The sequence below is a fragment of the Orcinus orca genome, chromosome 2 (assembly GCF_937001465.1).
Source record: "Orcinus orca chromosome 2, mOrcOrc1.1, whole genome shotgun sequence".
NCBI lineage: Eukaryota > Metazoa > Chordata > Mammalia > Artiodactyla > Delphinidae > Orcinus > Orcinus orca.
The window spans coordinates 60,297,244-60,316,314 of record NC_064560.1 but is presented as its reverse complement, the minus strand read 5'-3'; the positions used below and the strand labels follow the sequence as shown (position 1 = coordinate 60,316,314).

The 19,071-nt window shown below is 41.2% G+C and overlaps 2 protein-coding genes across 4 annotated transcripts in view; both read right to left on the bottom strand.

Annotated features, from left to right (window-relative positions):
- Positions 1–490: 490 nt before the first annotated feature.
- Positions 491–6,796, bottom strand: C2H15orf40 (chromosome 2 C15orf40 homolog). Its single transcript, XM_004278307.4, has 4 exons — positions 6,637–6,796; positions 5,364–5,490; positions 2,885–3,012; positions 491–1,531 (listed from the first exon to the last, which is right to left on the bottom strand). Exons 1-4 carry the CDS (start codon positions 6,748–6,750, stop codon positions 1,436–1,438), a joined length of 465 nt encoding a protein of 154 aa, XP_004278355.1. The 5' UTR covers positions 6,751–6,796; the 3' UTR covers positions 491–1,435.
- A 3,958-nt stretch (positions 6,797–10,754) lies between these two features.
- The window catches only part of BTBD1 (BTB domain containing 1), a 45,535-nt gene continuing 37,218 nt past the window's right edge, over positions 10,755–19,071 (bottom strand). The window contains exons 6-8 of one of the 3 annotated variants that reach the window (XM_004278310.3): positions 16,295–16,382; positions 12,757–12,903; positions 10,755–12,247 (exon numbers count right to left, since the gene is read on the bottom strand). In XM_004278310.3, the coding sequence (XP_004278358.1) occupies positions 12,089–12,247; positions 12,757–12,903; positions 16,295–16,382 (394 nt within the window). In that variant the 3' untranslated portion in view covers positions 10,755–12,088. Of the gene's footprint in view, positions 12,248–12,756; positions 12,904–13,789; positions 13,848–16,294; positions 16,383–19,071 lie in introns of those variants that run through there. The other 2 variants (XM_033402941.2, XM_033402942.2) reach the window with 2 other exon arrangements.

Here is a 19,071-nt window from a genome sequence, read left to right as displayed (position 1 = left end):
TGTTACTTATCAAGGAAAGCATCCTAACAAACGAGTCATGTAAAAAGCACAAGTAAAATGCCTGTAGAGCACACACCAGAACAATGCTGAAAAAAAGAAAAGGTTCCGAAGCCAAGACCATGTAAAACAGAAGCACATTTGGAGGCAATGTGGCATAATGGCTTAGAAGAGAAGGCAGATGGGCGTAACCCATGCTCTGCCCTTCATGTTTACTCTGATCTTGGATGAGCCACCTAACTTTGGTTGTCCTCGGTTCCTCTCAACAGAGTAAGCTGAACTAGATGAGTGGCTCCCAGTTCTTTTACCATCCGTAATTTTTATTATTGGTCCTTTTGGTGGATTTTATATTTTTAAAGATTTTTGTCTGTCAATAGATTTTTCTCATGTGCTTAGACAAAGTACACAACTGCAGATCGGCTCTTCTATCAGCAAAGGTAATCGGGTTAACTTATTCACCTTAACAAATTACTATAATTTGATTGAACATTTATTTGAAGTTCAATATAGATATGACTTCTGATAGGTTTTTACAAATACTGAAAATAGCTTCCAGATCTTCTATCTTCTTTTGAGGATCTTAGGAGATTCATAAGAACTACCAGATTTGATGACTGCAGTTACCATCCAAGGAGGAAGAAAATTCAGTGACTTCTCAAAAATGAAAATTAACATTAAATTACAAGTCTTTTTTTTTTTTTGGCTGCGTCTTGCGTGGCTTGCGGAATCTTAGTTCCCCAACCAGGGATTGAACCGGGGCCCTGGCAGTGAAAGCGCTGAGTCGTAACCACTGGACTGCCAGGGAATTCCCTAAATTACAAGTCTTGATTATTCTTATTTACTTTCTAACAAAATGGTCAACAGAATTTTTAAAAAACACAGAAAAAAATTTTGCATTTTACATAATACATAATCATTTTAAAATACAAAGTGACACTATGAAGCAGTGACAGGTCTTCCTCTGTCACTTGTAAACTGGATTAGAAGGCCATCCCCAGAATTCCAGTAGTGCTGTGGAAATATTTTAATTTACAATTGGGATAAACTGCATTCAACTGGAAGCCAAGGGATCTAGGTTCTAGTTGCCATCTTGCACCATGTGATCCTGAATACACTCAAATTCTGGACATCAGAAGCCCCATGACGAAATGAAAGGGGCTCAGTCAGGTCATCTTAAATATCCTTTCCAGCTCTGTTATTTTGTAACACCATGAAATCAGAGTAACATGTCCCAAGCTGTTTGGGATCAGGGATTTTAGAACCTAAATTCAACATAACAGTACTTTTAACCTTCATACTTTTTTTGTGTGTCCTGTTCTTAATTAAATATATGTGTATTTCCACATTCTGTGTCTTTAAATATATTTTCCTTTTTAACAGTCTTTTCAGCATTAGCAATAAAAAAGTTTCTCAAGGGTGTACTTTTCATTTCTTGCTTTTATTTTTTTTCAACTTGCTTTTGCAGTTTCTCCAAGATCTCTTCCGGAGTTGTGGAGGCCAAAAGCTTTACCACTTTTTCACGAGATTTACCACCCTTGACCAAAAGGAAAAAACAGTGTCAGGATAACACACTAAACCTTCTAATGCTATTAAGAGGCAGCAGACCTCAGTTGCTGAGGGGTTGTTACAAGTAGGCTGGTGTTTTCCTGACAGCTTAGTGCCCACTTTCTCCTAGCCATTTCTGGTCTAACCAAAGGCTGTCTCTTCGATTCCACCTTACTACAATATTTTTACAACTCTCCAGAGTTTTTAACCTTCATACATCAATTTCTGTAATAATAAAAGCTAGGCATTAAATTTTCAAAATGAATATGGAATCCAGATGTACAATATTCTGGTTTCAAGTAATACTTTTGTTTAAATTATTTTTTAAATTACCAAAACAAATATTGCAATTTTATATAAACTTTGTATAAAAATAATTCCAAATGTAAAACAAATTGGTATTCTCTATACCGTTACACATTTCTGAAAATTCTGAACAAAAAGCAACCACATATCCAAGTGCTATGATTCCACAACTGCTTAAGACAACTATAAAAAGGTAAACACCCTTTAAAGAAGGTAAATTTTGAGCAGGTATTTATCTAAATGGGTAGAAGCTGCACAGGTGGAAGAGTGGGTAGTCCCTTTCAGGCAAATGCCAGAGCACGTGCGCTGGAAAAAATCCGAAATGACCTGCCGCAGGGGCGACGGTGAGGGAATGGCCTGATCAGATGGACGTTTAGGTACAGCCTACTAACCAATGACTCTGAGTGCCCGCTGGATCCTGGGTAGGAGCTACAGAGTATAGTATAGCAGTGGAAAACAAATAGAGCTTTAAGAAGTATAAACACGAGTGGGTCTTACTCCTACAGATTCTATTTCAGTTAAGTCTGGGGTGATGCCCAGGAACCTCTGTTCTAGAAATCATTTCCAGGTGATTTTGATATCCACCCCTAGTGCAAACCCATGGTATTAATGACTTCACATGAGTCCTCTCTCTTCCTAATAAGCTTCTAGTGAGCAAGGATAACATGGGGGACCAGGTATGCTTGATGAACTCACTAATGGAGATGACAAGAGGAACCATTTTAGATTTTTCTAGTATGGTGATGACTTGAGGGAAAAGACAAGCAAGATTAATCTGACAGAGCAGGTACAGGAATGAACTTACGAGAAAATGCTGGAAATGATGGCAATTAAGGAATACAGGTATAGCGTTTGCACAGTCTGAAGGAGTGAGGCATTAGGAGTGAAAATTAGGAAGAATTCACAGATTTTAGTGATTAAATGATTATGAGCATTAAAAACAACTGGTTTTTCAATTATTTGGAAAAGAAAAAAATTGGTATTTTAAAAGTAATGACTGATGTACTCAAAGATGTTGAGAGAGAGAGAGACCTACCTTATCCAAAACCACATCACTCTTCCTGAGTTCTAAGACTTTGGAAAGATACCAACAAAGCTCAGCGTTAGCCTCTCCTTCTGTCGGAGGTGCTGCAATAGCTACACTCACAGCCTCGGCTGTCAAATCTGCAATGAAAACAGTGTGGACTTGATCCTCATGGAGTTCTTTTTCTTCACGCAGTGAGCATATTTTGTAAAAGTGTTTGCATTTGTCTGGCATGTTGTAGGTTTTCAATTAATAACTGCTGAATGAAGAATGATTAATCACAGTTAAGGGAACATAAACACAAATATGCCTCTACCATTACAGAAATCCAAAGAAAGCTGATTTTTACCCCACCCCACCCCACCCTGCTGACCAAAATGGGCCTACAGAGTCCTGGGCAATAACCTGGATTTAGGAGCTGGAAACTGCACTTGGTCTAACAGGAAGAGCCCAGGCAGGGAGTCAGCGGAGCTGGGCTTTAGCCCCGCAATGTCACGGAGGAAGTGGATTAACCAGGCAGCTCACGAAACTGTAGAGGGTTGTTCAGGGTCTCATCAGGAAAATGGGAGCACTGGATTAGATTCACCTCTTATGTGAAATGTCTCTTTGATATTTTTAAAATGTAGTTTGTAGGGCTTCCCTGGTGGTGCAGTGGTTGAGAGTCTGCCTGCCGATGCAGGGGACACGGGTTCATGCCCCGGTCCGGGAGGATCCCACATGCCACGGAGCGGCTGGGCCTGTGAGCCATGGCCGCTGAGCCTGCACGTCCGGAGCCTGTGCTCCGCAACGGGAGAAGCCACAACAGGGAGAGGCCCGCGTACCGCAAAAAAAAAAAAAAAAAGTAGTATTTAGTTACCATCTACACAGCGCTTACATACACTAATTTTAAGGGCACACAAACATGTTTTAAGGGCTTTACAAATATTAACTTGTTTATTCCTATAATTTTATGAAGATATTAATACCTTTATTATCTCCATTTTACAAACGAGGAAATTGGAACCGAGAAGTAATGTGTCCAAGGTCACATGGCTAGAAAGTGGCATTGTGATTCACAAATAAATTTGAATTCATGCTTTGAAATCCAGGGACAATGAACACTGCTTTTTGAAGAGTGGTCCAGACTCCCTCATCAATACAGCCTTTATAAAGAGCAACGTGTCTGCAATCCTCCACTGTTATTTCTGAGAGAGAAGTATACACTCAAAGCAGTTTGCAAATGAGCTTGAGCTGGTCCTGCATCTGGGGTTACTTAGGGATTTCCACACGCTTACATCTTGCCTGTGTAAACACGGCTACAGAATCCACAGGAATGAGATGGTAGAACAACCTTCCTCCTAGCCTGTCACTGATTCTATGATGCAGTTTTTCACATTTTAATATCTTTGAAATCCTGATGTATCATAATAAATGGAAAAGAAAGTTTAGTTGATGTGGATTTTGTCTTACTGGTACATAAAGTACTTCTGCACCTTATACATAGATGATGGCCAGTTAGATCTGATGAAACATGGTATTCCAACAGCAGTGTCCACAGTGACTACTTAGAAAATGCTGGCCAAGGAGGGTACAGCCAACAAATAGCCAAGCTAACATGGCCATCAACACAAACCGGGCCTAGCACCCCAATTTTGAGGTCTTGTTTTAAAAATATTTTAAAAATTGGAATACAGAGCTTTAGCTTTAGTGGGTGAAAAAGACCGTCAAGATAACTCAGATCAAACTTTTTTCCCAATCAGAAGCCTCCCCACCCCACCCAATCTCTCCTGAAGCCCCAGCATTTAAAACAAATGTAAACAGCTACTCAGGAGTCCTGTCTGCCAACCTCCCCTTTGCCCACCGCAGATTCTTGAGGCACCTTTTGGACTCCAGGGAATAGCTTAAAAGCTTCTATCTCATCTGACAGATGAAAGAACTGGGCCCAGGAATATCTTGTAGAGTTTTGATTTGAAATAAGCTCACACAGGTGTTGATGATCAGGTTCACAGATCTGAGGTTTTCTCTCCCTCCTTGGACCAATGGTCATTTAAAAAATCAACCAAAACATCTTTCTCTGGCCAATGTTTCCACTTTTGGAATAGGACAAACTAAGAATCATCTAGGCTACACGTTTCTATGTTCTTTCTAAAATACCTTTTTAAATTTTGAGGTATAATTGACACATAACAGGTGTACAACATAACGATTCGCAGTTTGTATTTTGAATTGATCACAGTAAATCCTGGTTCATAAAATACCATATTAAAAAGGACAATACACAATGGTTTTTTCATCTAACTTGGTATGCTTTAAATACGGTATATTTGGTTTTAAACACTAGATTACACCTTTACATTAGAATCCAGAATTTAAAAATGGAGAAGCCTCTAACTGCAGGTGTGAAAAATATACTTGACCACACAGGATGAACTTCCAGCAAGCCAAGGCAAAGGGAGGATGGAGAGGAGACAAGTGGTGCATACAAGATTCCCACCCCAGTGGCCAGGTATACCTGTCACAGCATTTTGTTTGGAACCAGGTTTGGCATGGATGGCTATGGTGACACAACCTTTGGGATCAACGGCCACAGGACCTGAGGGAGGAACTGGTCTCTCTGCTTCCTTGCTCTGGCTTTTACCCTAAAACGACAACAACAATCACACTACAACTTTACGGTTACAAAATACTTTCCCACACATGTGATCTTTCCATGATTCCTTTTCACCCTTAACCAAGACAAACTAGGCTAATGGGTCACGTCCAGGGAGTTCTGGCCACCCAGAATGGTCTTCCAGCAGCCTTCATGGCTCAAATCAATTCTTCCACGAAGCCTTCCCATCAACCCCACAAAGTGCTTTTTTCCTGCCTTGGAAAACCTGACTTAGAACTGGTTCCTACTGTCGGCTTTGTATTTCCCATTCCTCAGGGAGCAGCGATTATTCATTATTCATCTTTGTATCTCAAGCAGCACAAGTTAACAAATGTTTGTGAACAACTATGGCTGGACGGTGTATATCCATGTGTTCTGGGGGGAAGGGGAGGAGGAAGGAACAAGAGTGGTATTTAAAGGACTACTGTGTGCCAGAAGCTGTACTCGGAACTTTCCATTGACCAAACATGAACTGCGCACCAAGGCAGTATGTAGGCAAAGGAGATGTAAAGATGAATAAGGACACATGGAGCTCAAGGAGCTAGGACTGCAGCGAGAGAAAAAGAACAAATAATCACTCTAATACACTGTGCTAGGAGCGCCGACCACACACGCACAGGGCATCACGGCGCAGAGAAAGGGAAGGCAGTCCCGCCTTGGGACACTGGGGAAGCTCCCGGCAGGAGACAGTCTTAGAGCCGGGTCTTAGGAACCGATTGGAGTCAGCCCTGCAGAGACGGTGGAAGGGAAGTGTGGGAGTGGTGCATACTTGATGGAGGGGTGCGAAGACCAACCAAGGGAAGGAGACAGAACGCTAACTAGAGCCTCCCAGGGAAGCACAGGCCGCACGGCGCTGCCGGAACACGAAGCGCGAGCCTGAGAGTGTGGGCGCAAGGCCGGCGGGGTCGGCAGCCACAGCTCAGGAACAGCCTCGCGCGCCGCCGGCCCGGGCCCTCCGACTTCCCCGGTGGGCGGCAGCGCAGCCGAGAAAGACGGGGAGCGGGAGGCCCGAAACTCAGAGACAACAAGCAGTTGGCGGAGCTTCTACCCACCCACGGGTCCCGCTTCTCTCCCGCGCTCCTCAACCAGCATTCCTGCGGCCCACCCTCCAACTGCCAAGGGACTTGCCACTGGCCTTGTTCACTGCACCAGCTTTCTTAGGCATCTCGGTGCCCACAGGGAGCCGGGCAGCAGCCCGAGCACCAGGTCCCGTCCCCAGCTGCCTCACCCCGCAGCCGAGCCGCAGCATCCACGCCAAGGAGGCGGCAGGAAAGGCGGCCCGACGCCGGAAGAGCCCTCTGCACCTGCGCACGCAGCGGGCGGGAGCGGCTTCTCTGGCCTGCGCCTCTGCTGTGGCACGAGGGCGACACCTTCCGGCTGGCGGGAGCAAGACCCCTCGTTCTTCCCGGACCTACGCGGGACCCTCGCCACCTAGAAAAGCGGCTCAGGAGACCGAGAGATGGGGAGCTGGGCTCTGGTCGAGTCGTGACCACCCCCAACCCCCTCTGGTCTTGTTTCCTCATGGGAAGAAAGGATTGGAGTGAGCGGCAAAGAGCGCACAGGGCCAGGTGTCTTCTCGCTGCTGCAGCCAACCAGCAGATGCAGAGCTCCACGCTGCTTCCTATGGCCCTTAAGTGGATGTAGAGTATCCTGCTGCTTTAGCCTTTGGGTACCTTCCGTGTACTGATGGAGCATCTACCTTGTGCCAGGCGTTGAGGATGCCACAATGTAAAAGGAGAGGAAATATATTCTGATGTGCGAAGTGGCAAAAGATGAAACTGAAGAAGGCGGAGGCAAGATCAGAGTCATTGAAGGGTTTGAAGCAAAGGATTGGTAGAGTCACATTTGTTGTGATTAGAAAGATCACTGGCTGCAATGTGGCCAATAGAGGAATACAGGTAGGGAGACCTCCCTCTTAAATGGAAGATGGTAGCCTGAACCAGAGTAGTAGCAGTGGGAATGGAGAACTGAGAGCTGATCATTTCAAGCATACTCAAGAACTAGAATGATCGGAGCTTGGGGAATGACTGGATGTGGGAATGAGAGTGAAGAGTCAGGGAAGATGCCCAGGTTTGGGGCCCGAGGAGCAGGTTTGGGAGTCTGAGGTGAGTTGTTCAGTCCGGGACATAATGAGTTTGAGATAGCTGTGGGACACTAAGTAGAAATATTAAGGGGGTAACTGAATGTCTGTAACTGAAGCTTGAGAGATCTGGACTGATGATGGATTCTGGAGCCCTCTGGAAATAGATGGTAATTGAAGCCATGCACGTGGATGAGATAAAGACTCAGAGAGTGTGCAGAGCATGAGGGCCCAGGACAGAACCCTAAGAAAATGTAAAGAGAAGGCACCAAATGACATTGGCCAGATGTAGGAGTACGTAGCAGCCAAGAAAGGGTACTTCAAGAGGGAGTAGTCAACAGGGAGTAGTGCCACAGAGAAGGCATGTAAAACAGAAATGAGCGGTGTTAGTGACCTGGGTGCTAGCACTTTCAGTGCAGAAGAGGAAAGAGATATGTGTAGAAAATAATTCGATTTCACTGTGAAGGAGTAACTGGTATTGCAGGAGCACATGACGTTAAGATGTTTTTTCTTTTTTAAACTGGAATGAGAATTAACCACATTTGAATATTCATAGGAATAAGCCAAGAGAGGAGACATTACAATAGAGGGAGGAGGTGGGGTTCTGAGCACAGGTGGAGACTGACCTGTCTACAAGAAGCCTTACTCAGACACCCCTTCCTTCACAAGAGAAGGAAAAGTTTAGGTGCACATGTAGCTGTGTGTATAGGTTTGATGCGAAGAGCTGGAGTTCTTTCATTAGCTGAAGGAGAGGAGGTGTTGAAGATGTGAGGAGAGTGGAACAGATTTAAATACTCTGGAGAATGTCAAAGAGCTAACTGTTGAAACTCACTCTGCAACACTGATGGTCTAGCTGAACTTGGAGACCATGAAATCATCATGACCCCTGTCTTGTACAGTTATATCATTTTTAAATGCCTGGACCCAGCAGCCAGGAAGTTGAAGATAAGGCAGACAACTGGTTTCATCCAGGTGGGTATGAGAGGGTTGAGGGTTACTGAAATGGTTAATGGTGATCAAAGATCAAAAGTGGAGAAGCAAAAAAACCAAAAGGTTGAAGGTGGAGTCTACTAGAGTAGGGAAGGAAGAGGGTTGACAGAAAGGACGGAGAGGTCAAGGGAATGGCAGTCTTGAGGTGCAAGGACACATGTATGGGAGTGTGTGTGAGAGCTGAAGAGGCATCGAAGGTTGTGGTCAGAGTGTAATGTCTGAACTTACCATTTCAGAGGTAGTGCGAGTCCATATGACAAGGTACATGGTGTGGTCATGAGCAGGAGTGATTGACGTGAAATGGTGAAGGTTACTGGAGGTTAGGAAGAAAATGGAAAGCTAGGTTTGGCTGGGTTGTCCACCCACTTGGATACTGAGGCCACTCAGTGTGAAGGCTTTGGTAGAAGTGAACCAGGTGTTAAACCAAAGCCATATTTTCTTTGTTTGAAATCAGTTAAGAATTGGGGCACAAAAGCTGAATCAGCATTATATAGAATTAGTTTGGGGTGAAGTCATGACAGCCTCAGTTAAAGCTTTGACAGTTTAGATGGAAATAAAGGGGCCACTTGCAATCGTGGATTACTATGTTATCTGGCAGTTGACTAGATGAGCGAAGGCAGAGAGAGGGAAGAGGTGCCCTGCAAGGACCATTCAGGCTTTCCCAAAGGTCACTCAGGAGTGGGGGGTGGAGAAGGGGGAGGGGAAAAGCCATCAGCTCCATTTGCCACCCAAACTGTACATCTGTTGTTGCTGCTGCCCCAAATCTTTGCCTCTGGAAAGGAAAGAGTTGGAAAAAATACTGCCCAATGGTTAAAAAAAAAAAAAAAAAAAAAAAAAAAGGGCCTATGATCCAAATGGCAGAAAACCCATTATAAATGTTTATACAGGTTCCTATTTTCTTTTACATTTCTTTCAGGTTTTAGTAAAGTTCGATTTAGAAACTCTCTTATCGTAGGCTTTGCCAATGGAGAAGATGGAGTTTTTAAGTGTGCAAACTCGGCAAAAGACTAAATGAGCCATGTAGCTCTTGGGGCTGGGATTACTATACCACCGTCCTCTCTTATGAATGATGCATTGTCTAATTCAAGGGACAATTTTCAGGTTTTGAATCTGGATAACTAGAACAGGGAAGCAAAAAGGAGGAGACTGAAGGAGACAGGACTTGAAAGGGAACAATTTTTTGTCTAAAACATATTGCATTTAACATACTGCATTTGAAGACCTGGCTCTCTCTAATGCCCTATAAAGTTGTCTGTTTCCCGATAAATTTTTTTCTTGCAAATTAAAAGTACTGCTTATGTGGGCCTTAAAGAAGCAACACTTTGGGGGCTTCCCCGGTCCGGGAAGATCCCACATGCCGCAGAGCGGCTGGGCCCGTGAGCCATGGCCGCTGAGCCTGCGCGTCCGGAGCCTGTGCTCCGCCAACGGGAGAGGCCACAACAGTGAGAGGCCTGCGTACCACAAAAAAAAAAAAAAGAACGAACACTTTGATAATGCAAACAAATAATCACAATTTGTTGGGTAAATACTGGAGTAATCACTCTTCTAAAAAATAGAAATTGCTTATATTCTACAGTAAACACAGATTAGCCAAGTATCTTTTTGGATCTCACTATAAGGTTTGAGAACGGTGGCATTTTGGGACCCAGCAAAATAATATTTTCCCGCTTTGTAGCTTGGGAGATAGATCTGGGTTTAAATTCTGCTTCCAACCACTTGACCTTTTAAAACATGAATTTCTGGGCCTGTGAAATGGGTATTATCATAGTACTTCCCTCATACTGATGTTGTGAGAAGCAAATGAGAATGTGTGTAAAGTACTCAGTGCAGAGCCTGGTACCCAGGAGTCACTCAGGTAGCTCTATTAATAAACGATGGCGAGATGGTCCTTACACTATATCAGAGTAAATAACAAGCACAGTTTCCTTTCTCTCACCTACTGAGAGTAGAACAGGGGAGAAAAACCTGAGACTGAAAAAAACTGATGAAGCAGCAGACGACAACAGTTGTTGCTGCTATAGTTGCTTTAAGGCAACAGTAAGGCATTCTTACTATGGGTTGCATTACTTCCATAAATTAAAAATAAGGTTCAACCTCAATTAATTAGAAGCTTTGTTCCAAAATGGTGTCTTACACTCAACTTTTAGAAATGACAAAAAAATAAATAAAAGTACAATAGATTATTTATTTTTTTAAAATTCCAGGGGATGTCCCATGTCAGTAAATGGTTCCATTTCTTGTCCCTTGTATGACTACCTTCAGTTACATGAGACCTCTGCCACCACCACACCTCACTACCTTCTTGAAAATATCAAATACTACTTTAGATGGAAAATTTTTTTAACCTAATTACCATTTAGAAATAATTCTTAAGTTGATACTTAAAAGAATTGATTTCTACACATCTTCCACAACTATTTGATATAGCTTAATCACACATATATTTTTAATGAGATAATCATTTTGAAGGGAAAAAGAATTTTATATAAAAATTTTGTTTTATAAAAGTGTATAAATGTCATTCTGCCAATATACTTCCTATCCCCTCCTTAGGCAGCTGTACCTCTGACAGTGAGGTCATGAATGTTAAAACATATTTTATTTCTTGGATAGGACTGTGTAGGTGACAGAAAGTATACTTTTCAGGAGTGATTCTGTTGGGTATCTTTAAAGTTTCAAAGCAGCTGTTAGAGATGTTAGTATTTCATTCCAGTTCTTGCTGCGTAAGATTATCGCCACAGAGCTGAACTGATGTCTGTTTACTCCGCCTCCATCAGCACCACCGCCATCATCTCAATCTTGGGAATTCTCAACTGCATCCCCCGCAGAGAGAGACACGTACAGTGGTGCAGCTTAGTGATAAAGAAGCCAGTCTTGGAGTACACCTTTAGATCCTTTGTTTATATCACATTATTGTGAATTCGTACAAATTTCATTTATCGTTTAAAACTGTACTATGTAACATATTATACTATTATAAAATATCCTTTTCTGTAAATGCACTGAAGATTTTCTTTGGCATTTGTTAAGCCTATTTCTAGCAATACTGCAAATGCTAACCACCAGATAGTTAGAAACTCCAAAGATGAGGTCAGTTTTCTTCATTTTCTGAAATTAGTTATTTGAGTTAATAGGAATTCTGTAGGAATACTGACCCACCTCATCTTATGTAACCTTCAAAAGTTAAAACAGGAAAAAAAACAAACCAGCTATATAAAACAAGAATCTTTCGGTTATAAAACTGCTGAAAGATCATGAGTCAGCTAATCTATGAAATTATGCAAGATAAACAGCTGTTTTTTTTTAAACAATTAAACCGGTTCTTTTTCCCCCTAAGGTTATAAGAAAATGGAAAATCTCCCTTTAAATCATGCAGAGATTTAAGTCAACACTTATCTATCTTTTCTAAGAAATTAAAATGTCTCTTATCTTACAGTTATATTCTGTGGCCAGTTTTTTATGCCTTTGAGACTAGGCTGTATGGTACTATTTAGCCATTATGTATTATAATGCTGTATTATGTATAAAATATTATTTCTGGTATTTGTCCATCTTCTATGGAAGTGCCATTATTATTGCCAGGGGAGCTAAAAAAGAAAAAAACAGTCTTGCTAGCAGCAGGTGTTTCATGCACTACTTTCTTCAGTCCTTTTGTGCCATAGTGGGAATCTGGACCCTAAATGAGAACAAAAGGTTCATTAGTAATTTTCATTTAATAAGCAATTTAATGTGGTATTTTAATTATATTACCGATCTACTGTATTTCGTTATAGCTCTTGTATAAAAATTTATGCCAAGTCATTTAAGGAAAAATGTAGTTTTTGCTACAAGCTAATTAATGACTAAAAATAATGAATGTAGAGCTCAACTATTAGAGGACAGTGAAATGGTTTTAAGGAAATAATTGTTTTATTTTATCTTCTGTCAAACTTACAATCTCCTACTCAAACAAAAGGCTATTTCTTATGAAGAACTATTTCTTTCAGAGCAGAGTTCTGCTGAGAGGCACTGCTCTTCTCAAAGCAGTGGAATATTTTAGCTCCCACCTTCCCACCTTCTCTGCTTCCGACAAGGCTGTACTGTTAGTGACTCTCAGCTTCTATTGAAACACGCTCTCTATAACATGCAAGAGGAAACCGTGGGCCCCGCCAGCTCACCACCTGGAACATTCGGGAAGACTCTTACTTTGAGTGTTGCGCATGCTGTGTAGCACACGTTGGGTAGGATCTCTATGGGTTCTTTGAACATGACCCTGAATGTATTAGCAGTCCCATCACAACTAAATCCAGTATCATTTTGTCCCAGGGTTTGTTTTTTTTCATATTCAATGATCTGTAATTTTTAAAAGAAAAATTAAATTTAAGTTAAAACAAAGTTTCGTAGAAGAAAGTATGAAGCCCTTAGGCACAGCAAAATAGACTACTACATCTCTCTGCTGTAATTTTTCTCTACTGTCTCTAACCACTAAAGATGGCTTTAAACACGCTGTCAGAAAATGCATTCACTGCAGTAAGGATGGGGAGGATGTCAGATAACTGGGCTTTGGCTGCAGGAGAGAGGAGCTTCTAAAAAAGACACATGGCTTGGGAACTGGTGTTTAGGCTGTGTGGATTTTAGACACCTGAGGGAAACGAGCCTCTACTCCTTGCTAGCCTATGTCTTGTTGCTGGGAAATTCCTGTAGCATTTCCTATGTGGATATTTCAAAATATGAAAATTCCGTCTTTTCGATTTAGTTCCATAACCTGTGCCAGGCACTGAGGGACACCCTCAAGGAGCTTCTAGTCATTAGAGAAGACAAGTAAACAATGACAATTCAGTACAGCACCTGCAGTAGAGAGCTATGCATAAGATGAAGTGGAGGAGGAGAGGAAAAACTGATTTTGTCAGGAAGGGGGGAGGCTCCACAAAAGAGTTTTTAAAGCTCAACTCAGAGGTTACCAGGTTATAAGAGAAAAGTCTTCATGCAAGGGAACAGTATGTGTGGAGGCCAAGGCTCACAAAGCCATCTTTTTGCATACATCAGGTAAAAACGGTAATAGTAAAACAGGCTGAACCAGTACATGCAGCGACAGATCAGGACAGTGGCCACCTCAGGCGGGATAGTGACCAGAAAAGATCACAAGGGGATGTCTGGGGTGCTGTAATACCCTGTTCCTTGATCAGGCTGCTGGTTACACAAGTGTGTTCGCAGTTTATGAAAAGGGAGCCATACGTACCACTTATGTCTACTTTTCTGTATGTACAGTTGGCCCCCTGTATACGCGGATGCAGAACCTGTGGATGTGGAGGACTGACTGTATTACGTCATTTTATATAAGGGGCTTTGAACATCCATGGATTTTGGCATCCACAGGGGGTCCTAGAACCAGTCCCCTGAAGATACTGAGGGACTACAGTATATCACAATTCAATTTAAAAAAAAGACATGATGATGCCCTGGAAAAGTAGTAAGACAGGATTTCGTTGTGGTAGTGTAATCTAAAGTAAACCACTTCTCCGAGCCTCAGTTTTATCTTTTAATCTTGGAAAAAAACTTGTTTGCCTTCTTCCTAAGGCTATTGTGAGACTCAAATTATAAAACTACAGCAACAACGACAGCAACAGACTATGTTCCAAACACTTTACATGCATCATCTCAACCGCTGCTCACAAAAACATAATGGAGGTACCACTACTGTCAAAGTAAACAAGGACACTGGGGCTCAGAGAGGTTACCTAATTTGCCCACAGACACACCCTTGAGATGGTAGAGATTCAAACCCAGGCAGGTCTATCTGGTAGTGTTATCTAGAGGGTGCATGGGACTAGCCACCGGGCGGAAGAAAATAAAGAGAAGTCCTACTTCTATTCATTTTATATTTTATCATTTTAATATACCTATAACCCCGATGCCCTCCCTCAGACTGTACACAAGGAATCTGGTGTCTCATGTAATATGGGAGGGGCACTGAAGGAAGACAGGGGTTCCACAATTGAAGAGAATGCCTGTGGGGCCCTCACTCCTTCCCAGGCCTGCAGATTACACAGCCTGCTTAAGGGGGCTTATGGATCCCATGGATAGGATCTTAACAGTATATAAAGTAAAACGGGGGCTTCCCTGGTGGTGCAGTGGTTGAGAGTCCACCTGCCGATGCAGGGGACATGGGTTCGTGCCCCAGCCCGGGAAGATTCCACATGCCGCGGAGCGGCTGGGCCCATAAGCCATGGCCGCTGAGCCTGCGCGTCCAGAGCCTGTGCTCCGCAACGGGAGAGGCCACAGCAGTGAGAGGCCCGCGTACCGCAAAAAAAAAAAAAAAAAAAGTAAAACGGGGAGTGATCATGAAAATCTTTTATACCCCTAAGAGGTCTGCTGTGGCTTTTTTGCATAAAAAATTATAGAAAAAAAATTTCCTAACCTTTAAAATCTTTCAAATAAACAATCTCAGTGGCTTTGGTTTGTAAGAGCAACGAAATGACATGAATGATTTAATTTATAGCTGAATTTCACTATAAACGTTAGTGGATAGAATTTAAAAATGAGCATGATTTCATTAGCACAGCCAATAAAGCAATTCTTCCATTTGGAACAAGGTGTATTTGTGAGGTAGTAAAGTATCTTTTTTGGCTGTCATCAGACCAGACCTTTATTTTTGTCTGTGTAGGGCCCTCCTTGCTGCACACGGGCTTTCTCTAGTTGTGGCAAGCGGGGGCTACTCTTCGTTGCAGTACGCGGGCTGCTCATTGCGGTGGCTTGTCTTTGTTGCGGAACACGGGCTCTAAGCACAAGGGCTTCAGTAGTTGTGGCATGTAGGCTCAGTAGTTGTGGCGCACGGGCTTAGTTGCTCTGCGGCATGTGGGATCTTCCTGGACCAGGGCTCGAGCCCGTGTTCCCTGCACTGGCAGGCAGATTCTTAACCACTGCGCCACCAGGTAAGTCCCCGGACCAGACCAGATCTTTGAATTGTTGTGTATCTTGAAAGTCAATGATGCATTTTGATCACAAAGTTCACCAATGTTTTTACTATTAAAAATAGTATATTAATTAACATTTTAGAAAGGGTAGTTTTTTCAGCTGAAAGAAGTCTGAAACATTGTTTACTTCCTTTTTTCATTTCTATTTTTTGTGTTTTAATTTATGTATAATATAAAATAAGTATAGTATTGCATAGGTATATGTGTATAGTAAATAACGTACAATGTAGATGTGTTTCAAAAATAATTTCACTAACTGGGATGTACAATCAAAAGTGTGGAGAACACTGGTTGACTGGAAGGGAAGGAGAGAGGTGCTTCACTTTCTTCGAGATTAAGTAATCGTGTCATATCTGAAAGAACTGAGGTGGAGCAGACCTAAGAATGGGGCAGGGTATGGTCAGACAATCAGAAATCAGAGGTGTAACCAGTAGTTATAGGAAATTAGACAGTCTCAAGCCTTAGAGTTCAAAGTATCATGAAAAAAGCAGGTGGGTGTTTTGAGACAGTCAGTGCACAGCAGGATGAACTAATAGAAGGGTTTCCTGGACAAAGGCGAGCTCCTTGTATGTTAATGCTTCTGTTAAGGACCCCAGGACCTCAATTTTCTGAAACTACACTTTTTAGATCAATTGTAAAGTGGAACCTCTAGGCTTAAAATACTAATAGGCTTTTATACTGAAATTTGGATTTTGCCGAAACAATATCTTATCGTAAAATGACACTTGTTATGTATTTCAGATGGTATACAGTGGGCAAAAAAAGTGTACCTGTATATTCACTTGATAATCCGTGGGACCATGAATAGATCCATATAAACCAAATCCGACTATAGAGATTCTTCTATTAACTGTGAACCTGAGAGAATGAGGCCAAATATAAAATAACATACATAATTCAGTAAGCATTCATACTCCAAAGGCTTATACATTTTTAAAGTGTTACTCAGAACATCTAATTTTGCTCATAATAAAGAAAACTATCAAAAATTAAACATCCTTGGAAATGTCATCTGCTTACCAAAAAACTCTTGCTAGAGTAACTTATTGGAAACTTAAGTAGAATCTGTTTTCATTTTTTTTTTTTTTTTTTTTTTTTTGTGGTACGCGGGCCTCTCACTGTTGTGGCCTCTCTCGTTGCGGAGCATAGGCTCCAGACGCGCAGGCTCAGCAGCCATGGCTCACGGGCCCAGCCACTCTGCGGCATGTGGGATCTTCCCAGACCGGGGCACGAACCCGTGTCCCCTGCATCGGCAGGCGGACTCGCAACCACTGCGCCACCAGGGAAGCCCTCTGTTTTCATTTTTGAGCCAAGCAATTTATTTAACCTAAATACCCACTTTTGTTGTGATGATAATTTTAGTCCAAATCTGTCTGCACATCTCCTTCATGAACAGAGATGTGTCAGCCATCAGACCTGATGTGCAGCGTCCCAAACTCTGACAATTCTTCAGCTCGATGAATACTTACTGGGCCTGGCACTGGGGAAATAATGGTCAACAAGATAGTCTCTGCCCCTACTGCACTTATGGCCTAATGGAGGACACTGATAATAAATAAGTAAACAAAGGGATAAATCGTTAATTATAAGTTGTGATAAGAATTGTGAAGGAAGCAGGCTGCTGTAACAGAATTGGTGGTGGAGGTCTGGGGACAGGACCTAAGTTACACAGGTGGATCAGAATGAGATTTCACACTAGAACAATAAGCAGATCCAGTTTAGTCACCATAGTTAAGAAACAGACCCACCTTACTCCATGTTATAAATGTATAAAAACTAGCATCAAGCACAAATGGCACTAAATGACTGTATAATAAGAGATAATCTATAATATAAAGCAGTTATCCTCAACATTTCATACTTTAAGAACTGAAGTAACAAGTTTTATTATTATTACTACCATACCATTGCCACTTTATGAGCACTTCCTGTGCCAGGCACCGAGCTTCAGTTCTTTACATGAATTATTTCCTTTAGTCATCATAACAGCTCTATAAACTAAGTAACACAGTATGATTTTTATCATCCTGTTTTTATAGCTGAAGAAACTGAGATTTAGAGAAATTAACTTGCCTGGATCAAAATGTGTAGCAGAGCTGGGACACAATCCCAGGTCTGCATGGATCAAAAGGTCACACTCAATCACTATGCTAAACTCCCAGTATGAGGATCACGTTAAAATTTTTAAAATATATTATTTATAATTTTTTATTATAAAAAAGCAATATATTCTCTGTTTAAAAAAAGTCAGAAAATGCAGCTAAGCAAACAAGAGGAAAAATTTAAAGCATCTCTAAATCTACCATCTAGAGATAACTTCATTTTCAATTTGGTGCACTTCCTTTTCAGACTTTTAGTTCTGTTTTTAAACAATACAAAAACAGACTTTTTTCTATGAACATATATGTATTATTTTAAAAACCATGTCAGAATATATATATTTTTGTAACTTCATGTAAAAAGGTAAAAAACTACTACTGATTCATTATATTTAAACAATTCCTACTTGTTAAATAATCTAGGTTATTTGCAGTTTTTGTTATTATACAACAATGCCATGATGAACAGTCACTTCACAGTGCCTTCATTATTTCCTAGAATAAATTCCTGGAAGTAGATTTTCTGGGGAAAATGAAAGGCATATTCTTAAGGCGTTAGATGAACTTTATCAAATTGCTTTCTGGGAAGATTATAAAACTTTACACCCAACAAGGAATGAAGATCATTTCTATCTCACTCTCAACAACCACAAGTATTCATTTCTTTTTGCTGTTGAGAAACTGATGATTGACAAATTCTATTTATATTTGATTACTGAGTTAACACATTTGCTCATATGCTTACTATCTACTGGATTTTCTCTTTAATGAAAAACCCACTCACATTCTTTTCCCATTTTTCTCTGCTGATGAGTGTCTTTTTCATGTGGATTTGAAAGACCATGTTATATAGTTATTATATGCTTTGTCAGTAACATCCATTACAAAAACTTTCCTATTTGTCATTTATCTTTTAACTTTATGGTGGTTTTGGATGTAACATTTTGAATTATTTGTAGTCAAATTATGATCTATGCCAAGTTCAGAGAGGCCTATCTCATCCTCATAATAAATATTCTGTTCCGGCACCTTCACGGTTTCCTTTTTTTAACGTTAAAATTTTAATTTATACAAATATTGGAAGATGGCATCAGTAAAGATCTAACTTTATTTTCCCAGTGGTTAATCCTTCCTCACATTCTAAATGTTCATTTATATTAGGTTGGTTTCTGAACTCTGTAGTATGTTCCGTACAACATTCTCTTACGGCTTTACAATATTTTTCATATTTGATTAATACCACTCTTTTAAAAAAGAAACCTTTACTTTTGCAAATTAATTTTAGAATAATTTTGCCAACCCACTCCTCCCTACCAAAAACATGTGACTTCTACAAGGAACTGCCTAACTCAGAAAGGTTAGTTTGGAAAGACACTGTCTGATTCCAGTCGAAGTTTTCCAATTCTTTATAAAGATACCATACCGTACATTTCCTATAGGATTTACCC

Bases quoted from the DNA above. Each gene is read 5' to 3' on its own strand.
- C2H15orf40 (XM_004278307.4), bottom strand. From the start codon at position 6,750: ATGCTGCGGCTCGGCTGCGGGGTGAGGCAGCTGGGGACGGGACCTGGT. The intron at 3,013-5,363 runs GTATACCTGGCC...TTTTCATTGCAG, and splicing joins CAAACAAAATGCTGTGACAG to ATTTGACAGCCGAGGCTGTG. The intron at 1,532-2,884 runs GTAGGTCTCTCT...CTTTTGGTCAAG, and splicing joins GTGATGTGGTTTTGGATAAG to GGTGGTAAATCTCGTGAAAA.